The sequence below is a fragment of the Hevea brasiliensis genome, chromosome 2 (genome assembly GCF_030052815.1).
Source record: "Hevea brasiliensis isolate MT/VB/25A 57/8 chromosome 2, ASM3005281v1, whole genome shotgun sequence".
NCBI classification, from domain to species: Eukaryota; Viridiplantae; Streptophyta; class Magnoliopsida; order Malpighiales; family Euphorbiaceae; genus Hevea; species Hevea brasiliensis.
This window is the reverse complement of record NC_079494.1, coordinates 18,195,024-18,220,611: the sequence shown is the minus strand read 5'-3', so window position 1 is coordinate 18,220,611 and position 25,588 is coordinate 18,195,024. Positions and strand designations below refer to the sequence as shown.

The following is a 25,588-nucleotide window of genomic DNA, read 5'->3' as shown; positions in this document are numbered from 1 at the left end:
CTTGGGGTTAGCTGGATATTATAGAAGATTTATAAAGGGATTTTCCCTGATAGCTGCTCCAATGACCAAATTACTACACAAGAATATGAAATTTGACTGGAATGACAAGTGTCAAGCCAGTTTTGAGAGGCTGAAGCCTATATTGATAGAGGCACCAGCAGCACACACCTAATGTCCGAAAAGACTCAGACTTACAAAGTGATGCCTCACACAATGGGTTAGGGTGTGTACTCATGCAAGAAGGGAAAGTGGTCGCATATGCTTCCAGGCAGTTAAGGCCACATGAAAAGAATTATCCTACTCATGATTTAGAGTTAGCAACAATTATCTTCGCATTGAAGATACGGAGGCATTACTTGTATGGAGAAAAATGCTACATATACACAGACCATAAGAGTCTGAAGTATCTGCCAACCCAGAAGGAACTTAATTTGAGACAGAGGCGATGGATTGACTACCACCCTGGGAATGCAAATGTAGTCGTTGATGCTTTAAGCAGAAAATCTATTGTAGCATTAAGATCTCTGAATGCCCAACTGTACTTAACTCATGATGGAGTTATTTTGGCTAAGTTGCAAGTGAAGTCTAATCTGTTACAAAAGATACAGGATGGGCAGAAGACAAATGAGAAATTAATGGTTGTTATGGGCAAAATCACTGAAGGGAAGGAAACTGAATATGAAGTGAAAGAAAATGGGTGCCTGTATTACAAAGAAAGAGTATGTGTACCAGATGATAAGGAGTTGAAAACCAGTATTCTGAAAGAAGCACATAATAGTGTGTGTGCTATACACCCAGGAAGCACAAAAATGTACCATGACCTGAACTTCGATACCGGTGGCCAGGTATAAAGAAGGACATAGTTGACTATGTAACTAGATGGTTGACATGTCAGCAAGTCAAAGCAGAACATCAAGTTCCATCAGGTTTGTTACAGCCCATAAACATACCTGAATGGAAATGGGACCGAGTCACTATGGACTTTGTCAGTGGTCTACCTCTCACTCAGAAGAAGCATGATGCAGTATGGGTGATTGTGGATAGGTTGACCAAATCAGCACATTTTCTGCCAGTCAGAACTAACTACTCACTGGAAAAGCTAGCAGAATTGTACATTAGTGAGATAGTTAGACAACATGAAATTCTGCTTTCCATTATATCTGATAGAGACTCGAGGTTTACATCTAGATTTTGGAAGAAATTACAAGAATCCTTGGGCACACAACTCCATTTTAGTATGGCTTTTCATCCTCAGACCGATGGACAGTTAGAAAGAATAATCCAGGTAAATTCTGAAACTCATTGAGTTATTGTAAACAATAATTGAACTGATAATGATAATAATAACCGAACATATGTGATAGGTCCTCAAGGATATGCTGAAAAGTTTTGTTATTGAGTTTGAGGGAAGTTGGGACAGATACCTTCCACTGGCAGAATTTGCATACAACAATAGCTATCAAGCTAGCATACAAATGGCACCCTATGAAGCACTGTATGGGAGAAAATGCAGAACACCTATATGTTGGACTGAATTGGGTGAAGATAAGCTAGTGGGGCCAAATCTAATAAAACAAACAGAGAAAAAGGTGAAACTGATAAAGGTCAATTTGAAAGTTACCTCAGACCGACAGAAATCTTAAGCTGATTTGAAAAGAAAGGACATTGAGTATGAAGTTGGCGAGAAGGTATTTCTCAAAGTATCACCGTGGAAGAAAGTGTTGAGATTCGGGAAAAAGGGAAAATTAAGCCCTAGGTTCATTGGCCCATATGAAGTTATTGAACGTGTGGGACCAGTAGCCTATGGATTAGCCTTATCACCTGAGCTGGACAAGATACATAATGTGTTCCATGTCTCAATGCTCAGAAGATACAAATCAGATCCTTCACATGTCATCTCAGCAGAAGAAATTGTGGTACAAGCTGACCTGACATATAAAGAAGAACCAATTAAAATCTTGGCACGAGAGGTAAAAGAGCTCAGAAATAAGACAATTCCACTAGTGAAAATCCTATGGAGACACCACAACACGAAAGAGGCAAAATGGGAGAGCAAGGAGACAATGAGGCAACAGTTTCCTCAGCTCTTCACATCAGGTAAATTTCGAGGACGAAATTATTATTTAGAGGGGAAGAGTTGTAACATCTCCATCAGACGTGTTCTCAGACGCTCTGCTCCAGTGGCCAAATATCACCAGTAAGTCAAGATGTCCGAACTACACTTCGGTGATAGTGAACAGACATATAATAATGAAATAAATAAAAAGAAAATACAAGAAAAATCAAAGAAAAATGAAAGAGAGAGAAAATGAAGCTAAGTTAAACGAGTCAGCACCGCAGCGATGGGTGACCGCACCGGAAAGGCCGTTGCCTACCCCAGGACTGCGAGGAACTCTCGGAATTAAATTTTGAGACGTAAGTAAAGGTTTATTAAAATATAATTGAAACTAGAATTATCAAAGAAAAATTAATAAATTAGTACAAAGAAAAACGAAAAATCGAGAAACAGACAAAAATCGATGTTACCGAAAAATCAGGAATATAAACCAAAGTGGGGTATTTTGGTCATTTGACACTAAAAGTTGCCTTTTGACCTCAATGTCCATTAAAAATAAATGATATTGCACTTAGGAAATGTCATGAAAAATTAAAATGGGATACAACATGTAAATAGTAAAAGAATTGAGATAAATGAGCAAATAAGGAAACTTTAACTAATTAACCATTAAACTATTGCTTAGTGCTCCACTAACTTGAATATTGGGATACAATATGTAAATAGTAAAAGAATTGAGATAAATGAGCAAATAAGGAAACTTTAACTAATTAACCATTAAACTATTGCTTAGTGCTCCACTAATTTGAATATTGGGACACCAAAACAAGCCTTGGGATAGTAGATTGCACTCATTATCATCTTCTTCTTCATCCAACTTCATCTTGCCGAAATGAAATTCACCATGGAAACCACCAATGCCGCCCCACATGCAAGCTTCATTGTTGCATGATCAAGCCATCATTTCCACTTGATTCCTTCATTAAAGCTTGCATACTTACCTTGGGGAAGATATTGGCAACAAGAAAAACAAGATTTGGTGAAGTTTTGATAAGCTCCAAAAGTTGTAAGTGTCCAAAACCTCTCCCTTACTTTAGTAAACCTTGTGTTTAAGTTGAGGTGAGTATTTTGGTGAAGAGAAATGAAGAGAATAGTGAGATATGTAATTGTCCATTTTCGACAGCCATGAATATTTGTTGTATTTGAGTTTTTCTTACCTCTAATGGATGGAAATTATGGTTGATTAACTCAAATGGAAGATGTAGTAAGTTAAAATCTAAGTATGTGCATGTTAGTGCTTGAATTAAGGGTTTGAAATGGGACCTTGATGCTTTGGCAAACTGCCATGTTTGACAGCCTATAATATCATGAATTTGTGTGTGAATATGAAGTTTATTAATAAAATATGATAGTGTTAAATTGTGGATAGCATGTGTAATTGATATTGAAGTATGAGTATATTGAAGTGTATGTGTAATATTGATATTGAGATATGTTGAATTTTGGTGGAAGTGAATGTTGAACTTGAATGGTGAATTGTGTGCATTGAGCACTTGAGTGTTCTACCCAATATGGTTGCTGGAATTGTGTACAATATATATATGGAAGTGCCATTGATTGAATATTGAAGTAATGAGGAGGAGAAGGAATATCAAATTAGAAGTGTAAGTATCTTGTGCAGGTTGTGTATTGATGGCAGTACCTAAATTAGGTCATAAGTGTCGAACTGTGAACCCAATTGGTATGAGGCCAATGGGGGGTGAAAATAGACACCAAATAGACCAACTTTCATGTAGAAATGTTGCTAAAATTCTGCTTAAAAACTGACCTTAAAAATGACCAAATCCGAAATGGCAACCTTGCAACCCAGATTTTTGACCATATGAATAGTAATCATTAGGATGACCATAACTCACTCAAAACAGGTTCAATTGACCTGAAATTTTTACCATGGATAGCTTAGACATAGAGCTACAATTCTTATGATGACACCAAATCCCAAAAATGACCAGAACTAAGTCAAATAGCTTGCACAAGTTCAGGTACCAAAACTGCCAGAACTAAAAGTGACCTAAAATTGACCAAATTTTGCACTAAAGGTGCAATCTGTCCAACTTTAGTAACTTGACCATATCTTGGTCTATACAACTCAAAATGACCTGAAATTTTGCCCCGAGTGCAATAAGACATAGAGCTCCAATTTTTCTTCTTTGACTATAAGCTAAAAACTAAGAGAAATAGGACTTTAAGCTAGACCAATCTAGCACACCAAAAATTAAGAATTTGACATTTGCATACAATGATGCTTGATGCAATTTGGCAATGAATGCCAACTTATAAAAATGGTAAATTGCACTATAATGGCAGCATATTGAATTACAATATGTGACATGTTGATACTAGAAATAACTTATCCATAGTACCTAAAAAGATCAACATATGCATTGACTTATGAATTACATAATAGCTAGTAAACTCAAAAAAATTGATGAATTAAACAATTAATTTATAATATGCCCTAGTTTGCCTAGTTGACTAGTTTGGATAGGTTGGCATGCCAATAGGATTCTGATAGCTGTTCTGTAAATGGCTTCATGCCATACTGTGTTTTTATGGCTTATTATGTTGCACTGTGACTTTAATAGCCTACAGCTATACATTGTATATTTATACTTGGCTTATCGCCAAATTGACTATATGGCTTTTTAGCCACACTGTTGCACACCGGGAGACACTTTGTGATCGATGGTGTGATGGCCCGAGGTACTAGGTACCCAGTGCCAGTATATCCGTTTATCCAATCTGATCAGTATATAGGCTACACGGGCAGTAATTCAAGTACTATTAAATTCAAATAGCTAAATCCAGTCTACTGACATACAGCACTACCAAAAATTAGCAAATATTGAAATGTTAGCAAATAAAAGTAGAATCAACAATTGTAAAGAATATCGATGTCATAAATTCAATTACTTTATTTTAGTGTATATTTCTTTATATTTGACACCACTAAGCAAAATTGCTTAGCGCATCGTTGCTTTTGTGACGCGTAGGTATTGGAGACACAGCTGGGGAGCCCAGCAGACCTATGACCGGGTGAGACATCAGATCTGCACAGGAGTCCAGAGTCAACTGCACTGCATTGCATACATGGTAGGACTTAGGATATCTTGTATTTTGTACTTTTGTTGTATTTTTGAAATTTAACCCTATATTTTGTAATGTTATGAAAGCTCTAAAGTTTGTAATATTTTGTACATATTAAATAACATGGAGATTTTCTATATATATTTAAATTATTATGGACTGTATTATGGAACTGTTTAATAACTGTAAAAGTCTATTGACTTTACTGAGAAATAGAGACTGTGAAATATTTGAGATTTTGATATTATCATATCAAACTGTTTTCAATAGTTTTGGAAGGATAGTTTGTCCGAAGTACAGACTGCACCTTGCTAAATTTTTATTATCATTTTTAAAACACTGATTTTATTAAAGTATGAAAATAGTATCAGCATGATATGAATATTACATAAGAGACTTCTTAAAATCAAATAGAGCTCAGGAAATGAGATAATCACAGACTAAGTGTTCCGGCACGCCGTGTAGCATGCCTTGCTCGGCTATACTGTAGACGGGTGAGGGGTGTTACATGGTCAATGAATGGAAGAGGAAAGTGGTCCTTTATGATGGCACTATTCAGTTTCCTATCATCAATGCACATACGCAACTAGTGACCATCCTAGTATGAATCAATTCATTGTTCTCATTTTTAATCACAGTTGTCCATCTTTTTTTAGGTACTACATGCACTAGACTAGCCCATTTACTATTAGAAATTGGGTATATGATACCTGCATCTAATAGTTTCAGAATTTCCTTTTTCACTATTTCTTTCATGTTAGGGTTTAGTCTCCTTTGATGTTCAATGGTAGGTTTACTATTTTTTGCATTGGTATTCTATGCATACAAATGAAAGGGCTAATCACTTAATGGTCTTCTATTGTATACCCTATAGTTTTACTATGGGTCCTAAGTTTCCTTAAAAGTTTTTCCTCTTCTAGACTAGTTAGGCTAGCACTTATTATTATAGGATAATTAGAGGTAGAGTCTAGGAATGCATACCTTAGAGTAGAAGGAAGATGTTTTAGTTATACCTATTTCTTAACCTCTTGTGATTCAGTCTTGGGTTGTGACTTCTTTAACTCTTCTACTTGTAATGCTTGAGCTAAGGGTAGAGGTGGGCTAGCTTCCAAAGATTGTGCATAGGCTATAGTTTCTTTATTATCATCATCTACTGTGTTGCTGTGCACTATGCATGCTTTAAGAGGATCTTCAGGATATCTCTTGTGAAATTCTTCTTCAACTAGCTTCTCTATAATGTCAACTCTTAAGCGTTCATCAGGATCTGGTTTGTGTTTTATTGTTTTGAATAGGTTAAATTCTACTCCTTCCTTTTCTACTTTGAGAGTTAACTGCCTATTTTTAATGTCTATGGTAGCTACAATGATTGCCAAGAAAGGCCTTCCCAATATGATGGCAATTTGAACATCTTCTTCGATCTCTAAGACAACACAATCAACAAGAATAAAGAATTTGCCTACTTTGATGGGGATGTTCTCCAAGCTGTCGACTGGATACTTGACAAACTTGTTTGCCAATTATAATGAGATCATAATTGGTTTAAGCTCTCCAACATTCAGCTTTTGGCATATTGACAGGGGCATTAGACTCACACTTGCACTAAGATCGCAGAGGGCCTTGTCTATGTTCATATTGCCAATAAGACAATGTATAAAGAAGCTTAGTTTTTGAGTTTTAGAGGCAGCTTATTTTGCAAGATACCACTGCATTGCTCTGTTAAAGTAATAGTCTTATAATCCTCTAGCTTTCTCTTCTTTAAGAGGATCCTTTCAGAACTTGGCATAGGATGGCATCTGAGATAGTGCTTCAGTGAAAGGAATAACATAGGATGGCATCTGAGATAGTGCTTCAGTGAAAGGAATATTTATGTAAAGTTTCTGTAGAACTTCTAGAAACTTTTTAAACTGCTTATCCAACTTGACTTTCTAGAATCTTTGAGGAAAAGGTAAAGGGGGTTGGTATGGTTCAAATAGCTTCTTTTTCTTTTTCTCCTCCTCTTCCTTATCCTTTTTAGTTTCTTTCTCTTCTTCCTTTGTTTGTTTATCAGAATTTCCACAAGTTTCCTCCACTAGTTTTTATTTGTCTTTTAGTTTTTGGTTTTCTAAGATTCTGCCACTCCTCAAAGTAACTACCTTGCAATGCTCCTTAGGATTCATCTTTCGTTGACTTGGCAGTTTACTGATGGCTTTGCCTAATAAACTAGCTTGCTAAGCAATCTAGTTTCCAAGGATCTTGTTGTGAGTAGCCAATTGGTCCATTCTGAAAGCTAGTTACTTTATCATTTCATTCTACTATTATTATGCTGCTAAAAAGCTCTCCATCACGAGTTCCATGGTCAACTTTGCTTCGAACTGTTGAGGTTGAGGAAGTGGTGGTGGCTGTGCTAAGTTCTATCCTCTATTCTGAAAACTAGGTGGCGATGGTGGTCTATATCTCTGCTGCTTGTTAACAGGCTGATTCTACTGGTTCTGTGAGTTTGACCATGCGAAGCTAGGGTGGTTCCTCCATCCAGGGTTGTAAGTATTTGAGTATGGATTATTAATCTACCTTTGGTTGAAGTTTTCTCTATTATTTAAATAGTTCATCTGTTCTATGGAAGGCTCACTATAGTTGCTGCATTCTGAAGTCATGTGTCCTCCTCTACAGTAGTCACAGTGTTGGCTGCTTGACCCTAATGCATTGGCTTGCATTTTGTCAAGTTTCCTTGTAAGCTGGTCAAACTAAGTATTGATCATGCTTAGGGCATCCAATTATAGGATCCCTGTTGTTCTCCTAATATCTCCTCTTTTGTTTGACCACTAAAAATTGTGATAAGCAACTCTCTCCAGAAGTTCAAGACTATCTTTTCCATGAGGTCTCCTCCTACTGTAGAATCAATTGTACTCCTTGTATATGATAGCAAACTATTATAAAAGTTCTAAACTAGGAGCCAGTCTTCTATGCCATAGTGTGGGCATTCCCTTTATAGTTCTTTGTACCTTTTCCATGTGTCATAGAGTGATTCTCCTTCACTTTGCCTAAAAGTGTTTAGCTCTATTCTTAATTTTGCAGTCTTTGTAGGTGGGAAGTACCTTACTAAAAAGGCTTGTGAAAGATCCTCTTAAGTGGTGAATGTTCTAACTGATTGAGAAAGTAGCCACTTTTTTACCTTATCTCTGAGAGAGAATGGGAATGCTCTGAGTCTAATAGCTTCATTAGAGACTCCACTCATCTTGAAGGTATCGCACAAAGGAAGAAAGCACTGAAGATGATAATGTGGATCCTCCACAGTTCAACCTCCAAATTGAGTTGTTGAATCATTTGAAGCCATGCCGATTTGAATTCAAAATTATTGGCCTCTATTGTGGTCCTGGTAACACTAGATTAGAATCCTCGGATAGTTGGGGCTCCATAGCCCCTCAAAGGTCTTGGCCTGTTGTTGTTGTTAGCCATGACTGGAATTTCAAAAACTACAGGTTCTGGTTCTTAATGTTTCCTTCCTCTCTTGGTGGCTCTTAGAGTCTTGTCTATTTTAGAATCCAATTCAAGCAGCTCTTCTTCAGGTTTTGTTCTAGTCATAAACTAAATAGAGGGCCTGAAAAAGGAATAAGAAGTAAAAATAAATTAAAATATTAAAATAATAAAAATAAATATCTAAATTAGCTAAATTGCCTATCGCTTAATACTACTAAAAATTTCCCAGAAATGGCGCTAAAATCTTATTTACTGGTTTACAATCTAGTGCACGGATCGCGAACAAGTAATACAGTAGTGAGCAGAGTATAGTTCCCATGAGAAATTTATAGGCATAAGCACTAAGCTAGACAATAATTTTGGTGTTTAAACTACTGAATATGTTGAGAGATTTAATCTAAACTACTACTACAGATGCTGAGAATGAAAAGAAAATAAAGCTATGAATTTAAATTAGAATCAATTGACTAAACAATTTCATAATTAAGAATTCACACTTTAACCTTATCATAGACCTAACTTCACCTATTTAATAGATTGAGAATCATTACTTTGATAAAATTTAATCCTAAGATATCTTAAGTACTCTCTCAAGGCACCTAAAGTGTATTTTAATTAACCTGAACCCTACTTTTGTGGCAATTAATCTTAATTAAAATCCTTTAAGCTCTTTAATTAATTATGAGATTCCATAAAGGATTTCAGCCTATCTCTAGGTTAGATTTTCTAGGTTCAAAATTTTAATTTCCAACACTAGTCTTCACCTTTTAGTTCATCAACTAGTATCTTATATCATGACTAAGTGGGTACCAACACATAGTATGCATTAAAAACACAGAATATTGAATCAAAGAAGAAAACTCAAATCCATTAAATAAACTCAGTATATATCCATAACAGACATTAAGAGTGCTACTCTCATAATTCTAGAATTAAACAAACTACTTAGTCATGGTGAGCTTAACAAACATAATGGAATTAAAATAAAATAACATAAGACAATTTGAAGAAATATAACAAAAAAACCCAGAATAAATATTCTGCTACCTTGAACTTTTGAAATTTTAGCTAAGAGTCCTTTTCCTTGATGCTGATGCACATTCTCTCCAAGTTGCTTAGAAAACTAGGGTTTGTATGTAAACTAAAACTAACTCTAACTTCAACTGAAGGCTTTTTTTTCTGCATGTCTCGATCTTTTAGTATTTATATCAGGTTCCTCAGAGTCACGTTTCAGAGTCCCAAGAGCCTTAGAAGTCTTTTTAGATGAGTGGAATAGAATTAGAGTCAAAATAGAAATCTATCTACTGTAAAGTACACAACCTGTGTGGCACTACATGGCCTTGGGTCGCATAATTTTTTGGACTAATTTCGAGCTTCATTCATGAGGAGGCAACAAGTTACACGGGGGTAGGGAGTTCACATGGGTCCATGAACACGGCCTGTGTACTGTCATCTCTCCTTGGCTCTCCAAGTTTTAGCTTCCAAATGATTACACTAGGGTATGTGAGGTACACGGGGTCTGTTACACCACCCGTGTACTGTGGCTTCTCCATGTCTTCTTCATTTTCTCTTGACCAGGGGGTTACATAGGTCAGACTTTGTCCTTACAGGACCCGTGTAGTCTTATGCAACAACTCTTCTTGCTTTTCCTACTTTCTAAACTTGTCCAATCGACTTCCATGCATTGGTTCTACCTTAAAACACCTGAAAAGATACAGAAAATAGGAAATTGAGCAAATATTAACATAATTAACAAAAACTAATGAAACTAAGTGAAATGTATGCAATTAACTACCTAAATGCTATGAAATACAATGCAATAGTACCTTAAAATATTTGTATGATACAAGTGTATCAGACACCGCTTAAGAAAACACCATTTAATTGTGTTTTCTTAAGTAATTTCTATATTTTCTGACATGATGTGACACCGCTTTAGAAAAATCCATTTCAAATGGTGTTTTCTTGAGCATTTTAACGTGATGTAACATCACTTAAAAATGTTTTTTCAAGTAGCATTTTCTTAAGTAAATATTATTTTAGTAAATAGTTTCAGAATTATATTATATTTGTAAATAGTTATTTAAATTACATTATTTTAAAAACTATTATTATATATAGAGCATCTTAGCATAGATTGCAATATCTTTGGTCTATCCGGATATATGCTGAGCTAGATCATTATTGCCAATAATTAGACATCTTTATATAAAATTTTTTCGTAAACATAACTAAAACATAAGGATATTTGTGAAAAGGAATAAACATTGCGGGTTTAAAATGTAATTAGGATAAATTGAGAAGAAGGATTAAAAAAATTTTGTCCTCTTCTAGGTACCACACCTAGCAGCAGTCCAAAATGAAAACTAATTAAATAACTCACGAGCATCCATATTTTGACGGGGGAAGAAAATTGCTTATAATATTACAGAAATGATCAAACAGAAAGCCAGGTAACCAAATTAACATCAATCAAAAGAAAAGTGACACAAGAAATAATTAGCTTCTTTAACTAGAAGATTTCCATTCTCTGTTGAACTGGGGTCTTGATGACCTGCAAGATTTGCACCACTTCTGCCATTGAAGGCCTGCTGGATGGAATGTGAGAGGTACACACCAGGGCCAATTTGAGCACTGGCAAGACTTCACCATCTGGATAATCCCCCATGCTAGGATCAACACAATCCAAGGCGTTCCCTTGCTCAACTAAAACCCTCACATGATCGTTTAGTATCATCACGTTTTCTTCACTATATTCAACCGGCCTTTTACCTGTCACAAGCTCAAGAATCAAAATTCCAAAACCATATACATCACATTTCTCATTCACCCTCAAGCTCTGGCATGCTAGTTCTGGTGCCACGTACCCCAATGCGCTCTGGAATCTATTACTTATGACATGCTTATCAAGCTTTGTCAAAAGCCTCGCAAGTCCAAAATCTGAAATCTTTGGGTTGTAATTCTGATCAAGAAGGATATTGCTGGGTTTTATGCTATAGTGAATGATTGGTGGACGGAAGGAATGATGCAAGTGAGCAAGCCCCTTGGCTGTTCCAAGCACAATTTTGAATCTGTTAGCCCAAGAAAGAGGTGGAGTAGAAGGTAGCCTGCCATGGAGTTTTGCTTGTAAGCTACCATTGGGTGCGAATTCTGATACCAACAACTGCAATTGAGGTGTCCAGTAATAGCCTTTCAGTGATATGAGATTTGGGTGACTTGCTTTTCCTAATATTCGAACTTCTCGATCAAAGTCTTCTGGATACTGGATTATATTGGATGTAACAAGCTTTTTAATTGCTACCATTCTTCCCTCTGAACCACCCAAAGAGACCTTGTAAACTGTTCCAAATACTCCTCCTCCGATTTCAGCAGCCTTATTGAGCAGTGATTCTGGATTGCTGATCCAATCAGGTGAAGATCTTGAATCTAACAGAACCAGCTTGCCTGTTGCTATGGCTCCAGACCTTGAAGAGCTAGAGAACATGCTTTCCAAGGCATGATCCACAAATGCAAGCCTCTTCCGAGCAGATATATTGGCAAGGCTTATGACTATCACTCCTAACACTATGAATATAGCTGCTGAAATCGCAATAATAGCAGAAACACTAAGCAGCATGTGGTGACGATACCCTGTGGAGTCAGAGGATACATTCCTTGGCCGATGGCCTTCTATTTGGTTGCCATAGGCATAAGGATCAAGGACTAGAGGCTTTGGCACATTCATTTTACATGGTCCCTTGAGCAAGGGTGAGCAAATTCCCAAATTTCCCTGCAAAGAACTTTGATCCAGGCTTGGAAATATGCCCCCGGAAGGAAGCCTACCTATGAGCTTGTTATATGATATGTTGACAGCAAGCAGTTTCTCTAGTTTCCCAAGCTCTAGAGGTATCTCTCCACTCAGTTCATTAAATTCCAATTTTAGGATCTTGAGCTTGTTTAGCATTGAAATGGACTTAGGAATGGGACCACTTAAATTATTGTGAGAGAAGCTCCTGCAGAAGTATGCGCATAAAGAAAAATTACACACTGGGAAAGAAAAGGGGCAAAAAAAAATCAAAATAGCCAGTGCAGAACTTACAGCAGGTAGAGAGACGAACAGTTTCCGATCTCTTCAGGAATCGGGCCTGTCAATGAATTCCCATCGAGTTGAAGAATGCTCAAACTTCCAGACTCGCATATGTCCGCAGGGATTGAACCAAATATGGCACTGTTTCGAAGATCCAAAACTGTTAGGTTCTGGAAGTAGCCAAGCTCTGGAGCCATTGTTGATTGAAGATTATTCCATGATAAATTCAAGTATCTCAAATTGGAAGAAAGACCCATTTCTGCTGTAATATTTCCTGTGAGATTGTTTCTTGAAAGGTCAAGTGAATGAAGAGATCCATAGAATCTACTTGAACTAGGAGGGATTGAACCAATCAGATTATTGTTCGAAAAATCTACTTCCTCTAGTCCAAGATCAAACAAGCCCTCTGGTATGCTGCCGTTAAAGCTGTTACCTCTCAACCGAATCACAGATAACCTGCTACAGTCAACCATTGATGTGGGAATGTTACCAGTGAGTTTGTTATTGAACAAACTCAGGTAGTTGAGAGATTTCAAATCACTGATGGATGAAGGGAGGCTTCCCGTAAGACCATTACTAGAAAAGTCCAAGTATTCAAGATTGGTCATTTTCCCGATCCACCAAGGGAAATCACCGGTGAGCATATTATTTGATAAACTGAAATAGGTCAAAGAGCTCAGCTGGCCCAAAGACTCCGGCAATGCTTCACTGAAGTGATTGTCGCTCAAATCCAATTTAAGCAAGTGTATGCACAGTCCAATATCTACAGGTAGTGGTCCTGAGAATTGGTTGCCCTCGAGTTGTAACGCTTTCAAGCTGTGGAGGGAAGACACACCTGGTGGAACGGAACCTGAAAACTCATTTTTTGAAAGATCCAAATTTCTAAGGCGTTTCAATGACCAAATCCCAGTAGAGAAATCTGGGTTACCAGAAAAATGGTTGTTGGAGAGATTGAGAGTATTCAAAGAAGAGCAACTTGCTAGAGTACTGGGCAATGGACCTTCAAGCCCATTCCCAGCTAGAGAAAGATACCGAAGGGATAAACAGTTCTGAAAGAAATCATCATTGAGTGGTCCTGAGAAAGAATTTTCGGATAGATCGAGAAATCTAATGGAAGTCATATTGACAATTGATGAAGGAATGAGACCAGATAGGCTGTTGTGACTGAGGTTAAGCCTTTCAAGACCGGTCATGAGAGCAAAGTCAGGACTAATTTCACCACTAAAATTGTTATTCGAAAGCGATAATACCTTCAAATGCTGCAACTTTTGGAGTCCTTTGCCCAATTTTCCTGACAAGCCCAAGCCATCAAGGGAAACATGAGAAACTCGACCAGTAACAGGATTGCACTCTATGAACTTCCATGAACATGGGGAATCATCATCTTCGTTCCACGAGCTGAGAGAGGCAGATGGATCGATGAGGTCTGACTTGAAAACGATGAGACCCAAAACGTCATCGTTGAGTTGGATGGGCACAGCATCATTGCCCATGCAAGCTTTGAGAGAAGCTGCTGAAAGAAGAAAATATAACAAGAATTGAGCAAAACCCATAATTAACCGGGACTTTTTCTTTCTTTTTCTGCTGCTTAATTAGATACGGATACATGCAAGCCTATGATGAAGTAGAAGATATTCTGATTCTCGACTCGATAAGGAAAGCCATGTGAGTCTGTGAGACGGTGTTGGATGCTGCGTTGCTCTGTGGGAAAGTGATGTCGCATAATCGTGTTCACGGGGCGAGATAGATCACGAGAGAGATAGGATTCGGTGTCTTTTCTTTGTCTTTTTCTAATTTGTTTTTCTTTTCCTTTATTCTATTCAAAGATTAGAAAAAGAAAATTGGAAATTGCCAATTAGTGTCCTTTTATAGACCTGGAACAGAAGCTTAATAGGAAAATAGTTTGTAAATAGAAATTATTTTTTATGAAAAATATTTTTTTATTATTTATTATAATATTAAATTAACATATAAATATATTTATATATATATATATAAATATTTTTATATTTTAATAATATTATCAAAATTTAAAAATAAAAATTGACTTCTTATTTTAAAAATATAAAGTTATTTTTTTTAATAATGAATTAATTTTTTTATTAAAAAAAATATATTTTTTGTTAATCTATTTTTTAAAGAGTTTATGTAAAAAATATTTTTTAAAATAATATGTTTTAAAAAAATATTTTTCATAAAATTAAACAAATAGAGTCTAAGAAAAAATTTATAAATTTAAGATTTATCGTATAAATTATTTATTATTTTATTTTAATAATCAATTTAATATTTAGATATTTTATTTATATTTTTATAATGATATTATAAAATTTTATTAATAATAAAACTTTTAATTCATTATAATTTTATTTCAAGCGTTAATTAATATGTTTTTTTATTGTTTTTAAATTATGATATATATCAATAAAATATAAATAAAATAGAAGAAAACATATGTATTACCTGATGATTTTTAAAGTATCATTATTAAAAAATTTTAAATTTTAAATATATAAATTTTTTCAAAAATAGATTATTAAATTTTATGAATAATTTTTTAAGAATAATTATTTAAATATATTGATATAAAAGATCTTAAAACCGATTTTGATGAACTCGGGTTAACCGAGCTCAGGTCCAAACACTTGATGGTTTTGAGCTCAGGAGGCAATCTCTAAAGCGATATTTTACAGAAATGATCTACTATCCAAGATCAATTAAGTAAAAAGATCATTGCCTTTTGAGATTAGATAACTATTAAAATACGTTTCGTTATGACCTAAATAAGAAATGAATAAAAATTTAGCCAAAATTTTATATAATTGCCACCTCAATCCTTATATAAACAGTTGAGGTTTAATAAATTTTTCACAAAATTACTTAATGCTTCATCTTATAAGTTATTTTTTATTACTGACTGCAAATCAACCATCAATCCTTACTATTTTTTGACCTTCAATCCAACCAAAGGAATAAATCAAATACCTAAAAAACACACAGCAACGTCATATGTATATTAAAATAATGTTTAAAAAATAATTAATTATTGGAAATATATAATATGATGATCAACCATGCGTACATGATTTTACTGTTAGCCCTAATTTCAGATTCAAACTTTTACCATCTACCTTCAAAGTTAGGTTCATATTTTCAAAATTTCTTTGCAATCAACCAATATATATATATATATATATAAAAGACCATTGTCAGTGTCTGAGTCCGGTCCATTGTCAGTATCTGAGCCCGTTCTGTCTTTCTATTGCCTTTTATCTGATTTCTGTTCCCTTTGGTGTCGATTGTACGTGAACCAGAATTAAATGAGTAATATAATGCGAGGGTTTACTAAAAATAATTTTAAATAATAATTATTATTTTTTATGAGATAATATTTTAATAATTAAAATTTTAAATATTTAAATAAAAAATTAATATTAAATATAATAAAATATATTTTAAATAAAAAAATAAAAATAAAGATAAAAAGATTACACTGTATGTCAATTTTTTAAACTCACTTATCAAGTAACCTATGAAGTTCTTGCAGTGCTTGTGGTTGAACGTTCCACTATTTTATACTTCAACGATTAAAAATTTATGTGTATATAATATAATTATGAAAATTAATTAAATTTGTAAAAAGTATTGTTTTTCATATTTTTTTAATATTTAAAATACTAAAAATACAAAAAAAAATAAACTAATAGAAAAAAATTTATCTAATCAAAAGGAAAATTAAATTGTTTTTAAGGAAAATAACTTTTTTATTTAAAAAAATTATTTTCTGCATTTTAATAAATTTATTAAATTGTGAAAATATTTATACATATATTACATAAACACATACTATTAGTTTGATATTATAATTAAATAATAACAATTTTTATGAAAAATATTTTTTATAAAATATTTTTTATGAAAAAAATATTATTTTTTTGAAATAAACAGAGATTAAAATAATAATTTAACTTATTTCAATTAATAGCTGAATTTATTTCTAATTTATGAAAGTTAATTAAAATTGAATTTAGTCTGCAATATTAAATTTGTTAGGAAATAAACAACTGAGATGCTCTCTCTTAAATTGGCCTACAAAATCGAGATATATATATCTCTAAATTTATTTTAAAAATGAGTTCATTTAAATGGGCTGATAGATGTATAAAATAATTTTCAAATTATTTGAAAATAATCGAATGCACCATTGATTATTTTTATTTTAATTTATTACATCTTTAATTTTTTTTATTTTAATTTATTGTACTTTTTAATTTTTATAATTAATAAACATAATTTTTAAATTTTATCCATAAAAATGAATTTAATTAAGTAATCAATTCAACTATTTACTATTAATTTGAGAAAATGATATTTATTGATTATAGTATAAAAAAATAAATGATGCAATATATAGAAATAAAAATTTAAGAGTGTAATAGGTTAAATAAAAAATTTCGGCACACTATTTAAAAAAAATAATAATTTTGAGTTTACCTGACCACTTTAAATTTAAGGTTATATTTATATAATTAATAAATTTATCTATTATTGCACCCCCAAAATTTTTTTTTTTTCAAAATGTTGCATTATAAATTTTAAATTTTATTTAAAAAATTTTCTATAGATAATCTCTTTTTTAAGGAAATAAATTTCATAATATTTATTAAGAAAGTTTGTTCCTGTTTTGGCATGGTTATATTTAATTAGGAACCAAAAATAGAATCTCTAAATAATTACAATATTATTCTGATTTTAGTTTTGATTTTATTTAAAATTTTAATTTCAAGTTTTGGTTCCCATTTCAATTTGAATATCAAATTTTAGATCTAAAATTATTATTTTAAAATAGTATAAATAATATTAAACTTCTAGCATCAAAACAGCAATAAAAATAATAATATTAATATTAAAATTATAATATTAATATCAAAATTATATTATATATTATCCTTGATAAAAATATTATATTATTTTCTATACATTTTTTAATTATATAATTTTTAATTAAAATATATATATATAGTTAAAAATTAAAAAATATATATATTATATGATAATATGTAATTTAGTCATATAATAATTTTTTTTTAATTTCCGCACAGTATTATTATTTCTTTTGATTTGAAGACCAATAGCCATGCATGCATGATCCCCGATGACAGAGACAGGGCCTGCTGGGTGCCATGGCCTCACTAGATTTCGAAAAAAAAAAATTACTCGTGCATGTTTATGGATAAAAAGAAGTATTATATTTATAAGTAGACATATATTAACTATTGTTTTGGCCCCTTGAAAATAAATCCTTGCTCCATCATTATATAGTCCTAATATTTATATTTATAATAATTAATAAAAAGTATGTATCTTATTAAATCTCTTAAAAATTATCTTTATTATTATTGAAAATAAGACCATATATATATATATATATATATATATATATAATAGAGCTTTTATTAAATAAAGATATACCACTATTTAACTTTACAGTCATTCTAGAAATTTAATCTTAAAATTATTAAATTTTGATATTCTCATGAAGAAAAAATTTACACTTTCTATCATTATAGTTCTACCCCAATAATAAAGCAAACACTTAATATCTCTATAATAAAAAAGAAAAAAAAAGGATAAATTATTACAATTAAGAAAATAATAAATCCTCGTAAATAAGAGAATACCAAATCCTTCCAGAAAGAAATATCAAATCTTTCAAAAATAAGAAATGAAGCTTAGATGATATGAGGACAAACACATATATATTTCAAAAGAACAAAAATATTGAGATTATGGAGAAAAATGTAAAATAAATGTAAAAAACACAAAAAGAAAATGGATAAGGGCAACATAAATGAAAATACTTATCGATGGTCACTTCAAAGAGCTCACAAGGAAGAAAAAGGGACAGAGATAATGGAAAGAATTTAGAGAGGCTAGTGGAGTTGAGAGAGAGAGACACGTGCTTAAATAAGTTTTTCATTTTAATTAATTACAAATGATTTTTTATATTTTTTTTAATTTAAACTTTATTTATTTTAAAAAAATAATTTATATATAAAAAATATTTTTTATTATTTTATTATAATATTAAATTAATGATATATATTTATGTTTGTGTATATGTAACTGTTTTCAAATTTTAATAAAATTATTAAAATATAAAAAATAAAAAATTTTTCTCTTTTAAAAATATGAAGTCATTTTCTTTAAAAATAATTTAACTTTTTTATCAAAATAATATTTTTCATTTATTTATTTTTTTAGTATCTAAATCCTAAAAAATACAGAAAACATTTTTTAAACGAAACCTAAATTATAATTTACATGAAATTATTATGAGAGAAGTTTCAAATAGCAAATACAATAAAAAAAACTATTCTTATAAATTATTAGAAATACAATAAAAAAATTCTTATGAATTGTTAATAATCTATTACTGGTTCTCCAAACTAAATCTTTTAGCTCCTTCGTTGGGCAAATTTAAATGTGCATATATATATATATATATATATAAAAGGAAGGAATGGCAGGGTAATATGATAATAGAGAATGATTTGGGTTTGGGCGTTGAGATATTCCCACCGCATATCAAGGCGTTTGCTGATAATAGAGAATGATTTGGGTTTGGGCGGCGAGATATTCCCACCTCATATCAAGGCGTTTGTTTTGTCGTTAACCCATCAACCCTAACGCTCTTAGCTGTGACCTAATTTGTCTCATCTTTAAGCTTCTTCCTGCCCCGTGAGGCCATGTCTCTTTGTTGCCTGTCAATCATTTTGGGCCTCACATTTTTATTTAAAAAAAAAAAAAACAAAAACCTTTTGTTCTGAAATTATCTAGAAAAATAAAAAGGTTAATTCTTTTTTTCAGAAATTTTAAAAAAATAGTTTTTTTTTTAAATTACAAAATAGCAATTAATTACTAATTGTTAATTCAATTAAATTGATGGCTCTTTTAAATAATAATATAAGCACAATTATGGCTTTTGGTGTTTTGCATGCTTGTATTATGCGCAGCATTGTACAAGTTAAGATAAGTGTGAAGTCAAAAATAATGTTCCAATACATTAAAATTTTATAGTTATAAATTTATTTGAGATTTTATATTTTTAATTTTATGAAATTAATTATACTTAAATTAATATAAATATGCACACATTAAAATTGATATTAATAATTTAACTATGAATTTATCTATAAATGAAATAAATTTCATTTTCATTTAATTTTAAAATAATATAATTCGATTTTATTATGAAATGATATATATATATATATATATATATATATATATATATATATATAATCATCCAGAACAAGGATTTCATGCATGCAAATCCTACAACTTCAACCTTGTGCCTTTAGTTTACGTTTGATCATATAAACGGAAATTAAAACATATATTTCACAATTTAAAAGTTATATGGACTGCACTATACTCTCAAAATTACTTGAGAAATAAAAATTATAAATGGACTACCTCTGGCACACATGTGCACACCCTTTTTTTGCTCTTCATGGCCAGCAATTCCATTACATTCTTACCCTTGCCTCTGTGTTCAAATACACACAGATAGCCCATGTTCAAAAAGTAGAGCGGAGTTATTATCCCCTACAAATTTTGGGTACGTGAAACTCCTTAATTCTTTTGAATGTGTGGCCTCCATGTGAGATTGGGCTTGCTTTATGGGCCAACATGAGTAGATTGGGCTCACATCTATCATCACCTACTCACATATAATGAGATTAATTGTTTTCTCAATCACTATAATTTCATATAAGAGCTCATATGCTATACATTAGGATAATTTATCTTTTTGAATTGTAAAATTTAAAGAGATGTAGTAGGCAGTACCTTAGGTTATTTATCACATTCATATCTCTTTTGGCCTCATTAAATGTATTTTGAGTTTGTGATTATATCATTTCAGATAGGTAAACATAATTAATTAGTCAATAAATACAAACTAATGTGATAATACATAATGATCTTCCTCTTTTTCAAATTCTCTCAACCTTAATTTAATTCGCTTTTCTAGGAGTACCCTGCTAGACTAAATCTCACATGACCCTTTGGCAACTCTCTAAGATAACAAAAATTAAACTAAATCTCAAGTAACATATTGAAGTCATAAGGGTACAGGTAAAGATTACTTAAAATATTTAGGATCTCACACAATAACAAGCAAAGATATTAACTTGTATTTCCCTTATTGGACACATGCTATGGTACTCTCTCCTTTCTCATGGAACGTATATTTCTATTCAGGATACTGTACAGATGATAGTTCAAGCATACTTAATAATGTCTAACTTTGAGTTCCCAATTCTACTGAATATTTTACATATCAGAACTCACATCAAGTGTTTGAGACAAATAATGTAACTTAATCACATAATTAAGTCAATGTAATTATTGCAATGACTTCCATTCCAATCGAAAAAATTATCCATGTTATAAGCTTAAGCTCTTAATATTATCACTTAGATAAAAAAAAAAAAAATTATCTCTCATCTCCATTTTCCACTTAGGTAATGAAGGGGATTGCCTTTGTGAGAAGGCCAATCTAATTATTTGTCCAATATACTTCTCATAATACAGAGTTTATGTACTTAACATAAACATATATATATGTGTGTGTGTGTGTGTGTGTGTGTGTGTGTGTGTGTGTGTGTGTGTTTGTGTTTTAACAACAAATGCAATTAAACATTAATGACATTATCATAAACAATGTTAAATACATGAATATTTTGAGAAAAAAAAAAAAGTATAACTACATTAATGTCTACGTAGTCCTAATGACTTTACAAGCATATAGAAAACATCTTTTCCATTAGGCATTGTGAATAGATTTGTTATAATTTCATGTATAGAAATGTACTTCATGCTCACTTTATGAATATATTTAATGTCTGTGTTTAGTTTTCCATGATACTTAGAATCTTTTACGTAAGCTATCGCTGCTTGGCTATCATAATATACCATCACTTGTTCAATATAACTGTCAAACACGCTCATGTGCATTAGAAGTTAATTGAAAATATTACAAACTCAATTTCCATTATTATTAAAGTTATAGATGATTTTTTTTTACTGCTTCATGATATGGTGCCATCATTCAATAAGAAGACATAACCAGAGGTAGATTTTCTCTCATCTAAATCTCCTCCCTAATTAGCATCCATATAGCTTTCAATTGTAAATGACCTCATTGATAACATAATGAGTAATCAGTTGTGCCTTTGAGATACATTAATATCCTTTTCACTGCTTGCCAAAGTGCTTACCTAGGGTCAAATTGATATATACTTATCATGCCAACATTATAGCAGATATTCCCATTTATTCCAATAGCTTTATGTCCCATTGACAAATTAATAAGTTCCCAAACTATGTATGATTTCATAGCCTCATCTCTCCTTCCATTGTTTTAATCCATTTATTTTAATAGGACATGAAAAAGCCTTATTTACATTCCTTAGCTCTTATTCATCATGACTAACTATAAATGCTTCCCCTTCGATCTCAAAATGATGATGGAGAATGCTTTTATGATCCATTTATTGTAGTTGAGATTGAGACCTTGATTATTTTATGGGTATGCTACTCACACTTGAACCAGGAATCATCGATGGATGTTAAGTGCATAATTTATTAATTTTACTCTCATCACATTTAGTGTTTCTAGTATGTTTTTATGCATAATTCAGTTGAATAAAGTATATTTATCATTTAGGCATATTTTTAGATAGTTGTGGAATAATTGTGTTAAATGGAGAAATTTTTAGTATTTGACATTTGCTGTATTTTTCAGGTATTTCTAAAATTGTGGGTCTCCAAATTAATTGTTGTTTAATCCATTGAAAAGCTAAGATAGAACACTTTAAATGATAAAGAGGGACCAAAGCCCAAATCAGTTTACAAGGTTGACAAAATGAGCTATGGATCTATTGCAAAAGGCCACACTTGATTATCATGACCAGTTTCAGTATTTATTTTGTATCTGGAGTTTCAAAGGTCCAAATGAAGCAAGCCCAAGCCCAATTAAACCTTGAGAGCCACCTCTACAACTTCTATGAAGGGCTGAAAGCAAGATAAGGCCATTTTAATTGTCAAAAATGGCAATGAAGTTGTCACTATGGGCTGGACCATCTGTCTGAACCAGTCCCGGTTTTTGGGCCATAACTTGGGTTGTAGACCTCAGATTTAGGCAAATGAGTACTCGTTGGAAAGCTAAGAAATAGGGCTACAACTTTCCTAAAGAGGGCAGAGATAGATTCAGGAAGGAAGTTGCTTAAAATTAGCCTTGATTTCAGAGACGTAAATGCAGGCTGAAAACCTGTCTTTTGAATTTCAAAACTTTTCCTAGTTTGGTTCCTATCATTGGGATTAGATTTTTTATTATAAATATGCCTTTGGGCAACAGCTAAAACACATCCAATTTAGACCTTCGTTCTCTATAGAAGACCTTCATTCTCTATTCTCTTTTTAGATTTCTTCTTTATTTTTCTTTATTTTTCTGTAAGCCATGAACATGAGTGGCTAAGTTTTAATTCAGTTCAAGGGATTCAAGTTCTTTTGCATGATTTTTGAGACCAGGTTCTTAATTTAAATTTATCTCTTTTTGAATATCTATTGTTTTCTAATTTCATTATCTTTGATCTATTGAATGATTTGCTAAAAAGGCATACTAGTTAATTGTTTGATATGGTCAATTGCTAGTTCATCTTCATAATCCGTAATTGTTGTGTAAGATTGAATATGAGTAGCAATTAGGTTTTATTGATTATGATCCCAGTTTTCCATAATAACCTAAGGAAACAATAGGGTGAATTAAATGATTTATGCTTCATAAATTGTTGTTCAGCTTAACTACTTCCTATTCTTAAATCAGTTATTAATTTGATGAGGATTGCTTAATACCAATTTAGTTAATAATTAGAGTCAACAAGAGTGCTGGGCTCGAATTGATGAGTATAGGGAAGTCAGGGGTTTACCTTACTGTTTGGTAAATCTACGTTAAATATTCAATAAGAGATAATTATATTTTTTTTGTCTATGATCAAATTAATGTATTGGAATGCGAATTACCTTGGACTGAAGTTTGTTTCATTTGAGAGTTTCATATTTAATTTTAGTTCTTAATTTTTGATTTCTAATTTCTTCTTTGGACTGCGAATTACACCCCCCTCCCCCCAACCTTTGTTTCTTTCTTTTTCCATTACACAAGTGCACAAAATTTTAGTAATTCAGTATCTAGGGTTTGATCTGGATTTACCACTTGCTGCAGAAAATATTTTATAGCTGGTAATTTTAATTAATTTAAATTTTGGTGGATTCGACCACCATCAAGAATTTTGGCGCCATTGCCGGGGATTGAAATTTATTGGATTTCGTGTTTTTAGTGTTAGGATATTCTGTTATTAATTTTGTTTGTGAGTTGTTGCTATTTTCAGGTTTTTGGAAAAAAAATTACGGTGTTACTATTCATTAAGAATTTTGATTGAATTAGGAGGGTGGCCCATACCTATGTTGAAGGAAATGACGTTTTGATCAAGACCAATCAATCCATTGGATTTCTTAGCCCCACCCTCTTGAGGCCAAATTCGATTATTTTCTAGGGTTTTGAGGCATTTTTCTATTTTTACTTTGATTTCTTTTTGTTTATGACAAAAACTTCTCAATCCGGTGAATTGGTCTTTGATCCAGAAGTAGAAAAAATAGCTAAACGGTTGAGAAAATTGGCTAAGCAAGCTAGGCAGATTCTAAGTACATCTGAAGGAGTCTAATCTCTAAGGGAGTTAAGTTCGGATTCGAATTTGGATTCAAATTCCAAAAACGAAACCATGGCTGCTAGAACTTTGAAAGAGTTAGCTGCTCCTGATCTAAACCAACAGCCTTTGTGTATTCAATATCCTGTTTTAAATGTTGCTTTTGAGTTAAAATATGGACTAATCCATTTGTTGCCTAAATTTCATGGTCTTGCAGGTGAGGATCCACATAAGTATTTAAAGGGATTTCATGTTGTGTGTTCCAGCATGAAACCTCAAGGAGTTTTAGAGGATCAAATCAAGCTTCGAGCTTTCCCTTTCTCACTGGAAGACACAGCTAAGGATTGGTTGTATTACCTTCCTTCCAGATTTGTCAACTCATGAAATGGGATGAAGCAGATATTTCTGAAGAAGTATTTTCCTGCTTCCCGTGCTGCCAATATAAGAAAAGAAATTTGTGGCATCTGGCAGTATAATGGAGAGAGCTTGTATGAGTATTGGGAACGATTTAAGAAACTGTGTAAGCTGTCCCCATCATTAAATAAGTGAGTAGCCGTTGATTCAGTATTTCTATGAGGGATTTCTACCAATGGACTGCAATATGATAGATGCTGCCAGTGGAGGGGCTTTGGTTGACAAGACACCAGAAGAGGCAAGGAGGTTGATTGCTAACACGGTAGCAAATTCTCAGCAGTTTGGAATGAGAATGGATCACACACCTATGAAGGTTAATGAGGTAAGTACATCTAACCTTGAGAAATAAATTTCTGATTTAACTTCTTTGGTGAGGCAATTGGCTTTAGGGAACAAGCAAATTGTTAAGGTATGCGGAATTTGTTCGGGTTCAGGTCATGCTACTGACATGTGTCTTGCATTACAAGAGGATGAATCAATGCAACATGCTAATGCAGTAGGAAATTATGGATAGCCACAATACAAGTATGATTCCTTTTCTAATACTTATAATCCAGGATGGCGAGATCATCCTAATCTGAGTTATGGGAACCAACCGGTGCAAAATCGATACCAGCAGCAAAGATAACAAGTGAATCAACCACCTCCACCTCCACCTCCGCCTCCCTCAAATCAAGGTAT

At 32.5% G+C, this 25,588-nt stretch overlaps 1 protein-coding gene and 1 non-coding gene across 2 annotated transcripts; both read right to left on the bottom strand.

The window, feature by feature from the left end:
• Positions 1–10,965: 10,965 nt before the first annotated feature.
• Positions 10,966–14,503, bottom strand: LOC110639231 (probably inactive leucine-rich repeat receptor-like protein kinase At3g28040). The gene is made up of 2 exons (XM_021790091.2): positions 12,735–14,503; positions 10,966–12,648 (listed from the first exon to the last, which is right to left on the bottom strand). Exons 1-2 carry the CDS (start codon positions 14,273–14,275, stop codon positions 11,169–11,171), a joined length of 3,021 nt encoding a protein of 1,006 aa, XP_021645783.2. The 5' UTR covers positions 14,276–14,503; the 3' UTR covers positions 10,966–11,168.
• A 10,428-nt stretch (positions 14,504–24,931) lies between these two features.
• Positions 24,932–25,036, bottom strand: LOC131178022 (small nucleolar RNA R71). Its single transcript, XR_009147153.1, has one exon. It is a non-coding gene; the product is annotated as a small nucleolar RNA R71 (small nucleolar RNA).
• Positions 25,037–25,588: the final 552 nt, after the last annotated feature.